This window comes from Panthera onca, chromosome C2 (assembly GCF_046562875.1).
Source record: "Panthera onca isolate mPanOnc1 chromosome C2, mPanOnc1 haplotype 2, whole genome shotgun sequence".
NCBI classification, from domain to species: Eukaryota; Metazoa; Chordata; class Mammalia; order Carnivora; family Felidae; genus Panthera; species Panthera onca.
This window is the reverse complement of record NC_138347.1, coordinates 14,670,261-14,677,630: the sequence shown is the minus strand read 5'-3', so window position 1 is coordinate 14,677,630 and position 7,370 is coordinate 14,670,261. Positions and strand designations below refer to the sequence as shown.

The 7,370-nt window shown below is 41.2% G+C and overlaps 1 protein-coding gene across 1 annotated transcript; it reads right to left on the bottom strand.

Moving 5' to 3' along the window:
• Positions 1-5,678: 5,678 nt before the first annotated feature.
• Positions 5,679-6,479, bottom strand: LOC132682797 (keratin-associated protein 13-2-like). Its single transcript, XM_060637981.1, has one exon. The coding sequence runs from the start codon at positions 6,464-6,466 to the stop codon at positions 5,906-5,908; it is 561 nt and encodes a 186-aa protein (XP_060493964.1). The 5' UTR covers positions 6,467-6,479; the 3' UTR covers positions 5,679-5,905.
• Between the last annotated feature and the right edge of the window lie 891 nt (positions 6,480-7,370).

Here is a 7,370-nt window from a genome sequence, read left to right as displayed (position 1 = left end):
ATTATAGACCCACAGCAAGTTGTAAAACTTGACCATAGAATCCCTTGAACTTCACCCAGTTTCCTTCAATAGCGACATCTTAACTAACTGTACTACAATGTCAACACCAGGAAATTGACATTAGTGCAAAACTGTCAGTCAGACTACAGCCTTATTCAGTTTTATCAATTTAAACATATACGCATTTGTTGTGCGTATGTGTGTGTGTTTGTATAGTTGTGTTTTATCCCATGATAGATTTTATCCCATGATAGATTCATGTAACCACTGTTGCAATCAAGGTGGGAGCTATTGGTTAACTTTTTCATGTTAGAAAAATTAAAAAGGGTAATGAATCTGAAAAATGGACCACCTGTTGCGGCTATTACATTTACATAATGTTATTTAGTTTAATTAAATCTGAGGTTTTAAAAGAGTGAATCTTGTTTTTCCTAAACAGTGATATCAAGCAGTGGTGTAGCAATTGAACTGAGGTGAGGGGCAGGGCAGGGCAGGGCAGGAAGAAAATGTAAAGTCAAAATATCACACCCCTGTGTCCCTTTTCCACACATCACTATAGCAGACACAGTGCCATCAGAAAAGCAGAAGTTGAAAGGTAGGTCTTTCCATGCCACGGTGTATATAATTTCCCTCTCTTCTTATTTTCTATATTAAAGAAAAAAATATTGTTCACATGGATTGCATGTTTTAATATGTTTTACAATTCACATTTCTGATTTTACATACTGTTGTCAGAAATCATGAAAGACTTTGAGTTAGGGGACATTGGAATGAATTGCTATGTGGTTTGTCTCACTCAGCTTTCAGGATATCTCCACTTTATATTGCTTTTCATCTGTTTTGTTGCAGAAAATTGATAATAATGCGAATGATTCTCGTCTGTAGAAATTGAAATGATTTCCATCCAGTGCCATTGACTTCTCTGTAGAGTGACCACTTTGTAGCTGTCTTTGTAAATTCATTTCAGCATTTCCGACAGCCTTCATAATTGTGTTCTTTGAATTCTCCTTTGAACCAGTTGTAACTTTTTATTCATTCATTTATTAATGAGTGAACTAAGATGTTTCAGTTGTGTTTGTTTTTTACTTACGTGAGAATCATGATTTGACTATTTGAGAAGTTCTCTCTTAATGCTATTATGTTTTAGATCGTGTCACATTTTATATATTTGCCTTCCATTCCTCCCTTTCCAGGCCACAAAGAAGAATTTAAACTGCGGTAGGGGCATTAACAGGCTCACCTCCCACATGATACTATTACCATATCACATGAATTGTTTTTTAATGCTGAAAGAAATCTTAGAGATCACGGATCATCAAGGACCATCTCATTTTACATACATGGAAGACAAAACCCAGAGAAGTGAAGTGATGTATATAAGATCAAAATCTAGTTAACAAGGGAACCAGGAATAGAACCTGAGTCCCAACACATGTTTTACTTGCTCTCCTTCCCTATACATGGTACCATACAAGGGAAAAGATTTCAAAAGCCTGGTCTACCTATAGTAATCCTACATATAGCAACATTTTTCTAAGCTAAAAATTTGGTGTATATTTCACAAAAAGATCAATATTTCTTCAAAACCCAGAGCATCGAAAAGATACACCAGAACATACACACTAACAAAGAATAATAGAGTGCCCAGTTTGGGTTCCATTGAGTTAAATATCCACAATCTCATTTCTCCTTATTATTTTATGCTTGCTTATGAGGATCTACATCGTTGCAAAGGATGAGGCTTGAAATGGAACATTACTAAAAGTTTATAATTTTTAGTGGATTAATCAGCTGGAAGGAGTGATGGACAGAGGTTATTTTTCTCCAGGTTGCTTGTCCAATTACAAGGGCTATCTTAGAACAAGTACAGTTTATCCAGGGAAAGACCACAGTTCAATAAGGGAATACTCATTATTTGATAATAATAATGATTGTGTACAGAGTGCTCAACATCGCTAGAAGCCTGTGTAGTCTGCACACACAAAAAATGCGATCATGCAGCAGTTTGATGAGTCATTTACATACACAGACTGGCCGGCAAAATACACAGTTTACAGAAGCAGGTAGGTTGGGTGGCAGAAACAGGGTCCACCACCCAGAAGTGGCAACTATTATGTCCCTAGACCCAAGACTCCGTGTCAGCAGCATGGTGGGGCCTGCAGGAAGCAACAGTTCTCGCCTGGCGTGCATATGACAGTCAATACACATCCTAGTTACAAAATAGAGGTAAATGCAGTCCAGAACTGGGGCTTGGGGAGAGTGGGTGGAAGCCTGGGGTGCAGCATTTAAGGAGGCAATCCCTTGCACAACCCTGACAGTGAGGGCCTCTTAAGAATGAGACGCTGCAGTAAAGCAAATCAATGGAATGAGGATAGACACAGCAGAACACTAGGAAGTCAGAAAACCCCTATAGGGACAGTATGGGGAACTCCTGGAGGAACAGTAGGTAAGGCATCGTGAGAGGTATGATTTCCTGTTGAATAGCTGCCTAAAATATTTGGAACTTGAGAAGCAACTCATGTTCCCTTAATTGGGAGTTCAGTGCCTTCTCAAGTTGTAGTGTGCATCCCTGAAGTCTACCCTGTGTGTGTTAGCATTTTATTAGACTGTTAATTGCAACTGAATGAGTCCCCAGTCACATAAATAAGCACATTAATTTTGCTTCCCAAGAATGAGCCCACAGGACCACTCCTGCATATCAAATGTGAAGGTTGTTTTTTATCATTGACATCTTGTCACGCCAGACACAAGGCTCAGGCTTTGTCAAGCATGGGTGTCGCTTCTGTCTCGATTTCTGGACCCCTAGGGCTGCACCATCTCACTTTTAATTATTATGTAATCTCTTAGCTCTTGTAGTCCACATATTATAGTTCAATGAAAAGAACTCGCACTCTTCCTCCTAAAACCCCACACAATATTCTTCCAAGTGATTGTGCCATTGCTTAGCATTTACCTCTTTCTGAGGTTCCTCTGGTACACACTTACACCCACCCTTCACACCGAGATCATGGGAGGAAGTTTGTCTCTTTCACTACACGTGAACTAGCCCTTTACAGGCAAAAGTCCTTGTCTTTTCTAAGCCCCCAGCATTCCTCACAAAAGAATGTCATGTAAAGTTGTAGTTCAAGATATATTTAGTGAGCTGACTTCACAGCAAGGAGCCGATGTCATGTTGTAAGGGCATTAGAAGTGGGGTAGTTATGAGTGAGGAGACTGAGGTTGAAAGGCCAGTGCCCCTCTTCACTCTTAGCTTCTTCTTAGGCAATGATAAAGTCCAGCTTTCCATTACACTCTGTCACCATCATCCAACAGTCATCGACCGGTGTTACCTGGTACCCAGACTCATGGGACATCAGCGGGTGGATGTGGAAAAGAGCAGAATGCACATAAGAGGTAAACATTATGGAGAGAGAGCGGGAGGGACAGAGAGAGCAAGAGAGAGAGAGAGGAGGAGGAGGAGGAGGAGGAGGAGGAGGAGAGGGAGAGGCAGAAGGAGGAGAAGGAGGAGAAAAGAAGGAGAGAAGGAGAGCAGAGAGGTGAGGGAAGAAAAATAGGAAGATGGAAATCAGCAGCGATGAGAGGCCAAGAAAAGTACCATGCAGAGAATGAAGGGAGCAAAAGGCATTCGTTTTGCCTGATCCCTGAAATCTGCATCTTCATACTATACTTGGAAATGGTTACAGATTAGCGGTATGCGGATGTATGCATTTCCTCTCCCCTCCCTTGCCTCTCCATTTCAATTTTTAGCATCTCACCTCAAAGATCCCCAGTGGGGAAAAAATCTCTAAGAGTGGGGGAAATCGCTTAGAGTGGGGGAAAATCTCGAAGTCATTCCAGTACTAGATGTTCCGTGTCACTGGATGTCCCTTCCTTCCATCTTGGAGTTGTTCTCTGTTTAAAACATTCTCCGTACTCATCACTCCTTGTGGGGCCTTCCTTGTCTCAAGTTAGAAACTTCTAGTTTCACTAGGCTTGCTGAATGTGTCCCCAGGACTCTCTCACTGGCTAGGCCACTGTGACCCCTTTGAGTTTACTTTCTCAGAAGCTTTCTTTACTCTACCTTCTACTCGTCCCACGTTATACTGGGAAGAATTACTAGCCCCTCCTCACTGCTAATGATGAAATTCAGTCTCACAGAATCTTGTTTTCTTACTGGGAAAAATTTTTAAGTGTTTATTTACACCAAAGTCAATGAGTAACTCTGCACCTAGATGACACATTTTGATTAATTATAACTCTTTAGAGGTGAGTGACAGAAATCTTCTTTTATTTTAATTATTTTAATTAGTTTCAACCAAAAGAAGGCTTTATTGGCTCATATAATCCAAGTACAGGAAGGGCTAATAAAGCTGGCTTAAGGGATGATGGAAACCGGAGTCTCCTGGGTCACTAGGAACTTCTACATCCCTCTTCTCTATTCCTCTATTTTCTGTCTCTTGGGTGGGTTTCTGGGCCCAGAAGACCTGGTTCTGATGCCTCCGTGCTTAGCCCATCATTGCCTTGGATATAAGAGAAAAGAAGCTCTCTTTTCTCAGGTTCAGTTAGAAAAAGCTTGGGGAAAAGGGATCCGGGAAGACAAATCAATACACATTCATGGCACATGATTAGAGTAAATGGTAAATCTTTGTTGGTGTCTCTCCCACTCATGATGAGTTTTCACTTAACATGTCATGAAAAAGTTGGAACTGAATTCTGACACTACATTTAGCCTCTGAGACAAAAACTTGCTCAAGTTGAAAATAAACACAAAGGGTGTCCTGCCTGGGATCTGCATAGTATCCTACAAAAATGTGTTCTCTTCTCACTGCCACTACTGGGCAGTGGAATCCCAAGGATACTTATGTGGGTTATAAGGTTCAGAACATTGAAAGGTATCTAACCATACCTCTAATTCAGTGAAGAAGTCACTAAAACAAACAGACATGGTGGCTATTCATTTTCTACTTGTTGAGAAACTGAATAGCTCCAGTGTACCCAGGTCATAATAATTTTGTAAATTTATAATTCACAAATATATATTTCTTTATAACGAGCCAAAATATTTCTCCCTATAACTCTTCCCATTGCTCATTTTAAACCTTCAGACTCTGTATATCTTTCTCGCTCTCTCTTACACACACACACACACACACACACACACTGAATAACCCATATTACCATATATTTAAAGACAGTCACGATGTCCTTCAACCCCTAACACTTCATATTTTCTCTTTTTCATGTCAATATAGCAGATTTACTCAAATAGGTTATATATTTTATGAATGCTTTTTCACCTGGTTGACATCTCTGGACAAACTCTAATTCAATACTGCTTTGAAAATGTAAACTCAAAACCAACTATAATTGGCAGAAGAAGGTGTCTTCACTAAAAACATGATGAGAATATTGGCTTTATATGGGCATACACTCAAAAATAAAAATCCTTTCCAGCTTTGATGGTGGAAGACATACACACTTATTAGGTCTTAGGCAGTGGAGTGCCCCCCAAATTTCACCATACACCTGCTGCCTTTTCCTAGGGAAATCCAAAACCATTTCCTGGGTGTTCTGAAGCTCTGGAGCCCCAAAGATAGATCACAAATCAAATTTTGAAAATCAATAAGGAACAATGAGAACGTATCAGATGCAAGAATGAATGAGTTTATTAGGTCAAACAGAACTGACTTCCTGCAAGAAGAATTTATGTAATTCTGAGTCAATTGTTTCAAAATTACACACCTGCACTTAATATTTTGGTCATTCATTAATTTCACCGTCTGAAAGAACTAGACAGTCAGCCAGTACTCGATGCTGGAGAAAGGGTGAAGAGCGAGGGGTGAGAGGGGTTAGCTAACATTACTGAAACCCTTTGAGAGCAGCTCTAAAAAGAGACTGAAGTATTTTGCTCAAAGTGTCTGGAAGCTCAATAAGTTGATCTACAGAAGGCCGATCTATAGGTTGGCCTGTAACATGATGACTGACAGCTCCTGGAGGAGAGGTAGGTTGGGCGGCAGAAACTGGATCCATAGCTCAGGGAAGGGAAACCACAGACTCCATAACCCAGGGGTTTGAAGCCACTGGATCCACAGCCCAGAGAGTAGAAGCTTCTAGACCCACAGCCCACAGACCCAGAATAAGTCGTCTGGAAGGGACCGCAGAACGTGGAGGTCCTCGGGCGGGAGCAGGACGTCTGGCAGGGGCTGGACACCACGCAGGACGTCTGGCAGCTGGTGGGCTCACAGGAGGTCTCTTGACAGCCGCTGTAGAGGGAGGAGCCCAGCTGGCAGGTGCTGGGAGAGCAGAGGTCAGTGCGGTAGACCAGGTTGCTGGGGGAAGAAGAGCCACAGGAGGAGCTTGGGTAGCGCAGGTAGCCCCCAAGGGACTGGGAGGCGACGTTTCCAGAATAGCAGCTGTAGGTCATGTTGGCAGGAGATGGGAGTTCAGCTGAGTGAGCGTCAGAAGATGCTCTGAGTTTCAATGCCATGGTCGGGACTCCATGTTATATATACTCTGAGACCTGGGTGTGTCACCGTCCAGATGTCCCTCCTCCGCGCTTGTCATTTTATGCAAGAAGGCCTCTCTAGGTTATTGCTTAAGTCTCATTTATCACGTCTTCACATAATTGTGCTTCAATCACTCTGATACACTTAGGAAGAATCTACTCAATTTAATTCCCCAGAAATTCTCTGTGATTTGATCTTTGAAGTTATATGTCATCATATTCCCAAATAGCCTCCGCCTTATGGTCCATGTGGATGGTGAGTCCTTGCCCTACCAAATGGAATTGCATAAGCTTCCTCTTCACTTCCACGAAGTTATCAGGAGAATCAGTGGTTTGTCCTTTGCCTCACAAGCACGTTAGAATGGATTTCTCCAAATACTAACTGCATTCAGCAGCACCGACAATCAGTTGAACCTTTTACTCTTTTTCTATTTGAATCAATCCATGTAATTTCTGATATCTATTAATTTAGCTTAATTAAATTGTAGATCCATTGGCAAAGCACTCAGCCTGCCTTTTTCTGTGATATGCCTGGCGTTCTCATGTCTTGTGCTTGTCACTGGAATTAAGGGGTATGGATATTACCCTTGGTGTTCATGCCCATGGATTTCCTTAAAGGGAATACAAGCTTAAAAGCCTTCCTTAGAGGATCTTCTTTTAAGAGGCAAATACAACACTTTGAGTGAGACTTTAAATAGAAGTGTTGGCTGGAACTAAGTTTCTGCATATATTTTCTGATGAGTCGGTCTTGTAGCAAGCATTATTTTCTGTTTTTGCCCAAGTCAACATACAGTTTTGTTGTTGTTGTAAAGGACATGTCCTGAGTTGCGGTTATTAATTTTCATCTAAAATAATATTTCAGGAATTAACATTTAACATCTTCTGA

What these genes read in the sequence shown, in the direction of transcription:
- LOC132682797 (XM_060637981.1), bottom strand. Translation starts at nt 6,466, where the DNA reads ATGGCATTGAAACTCAGAGCATCTTCTGACGCTCACTCAGCTGAACTC.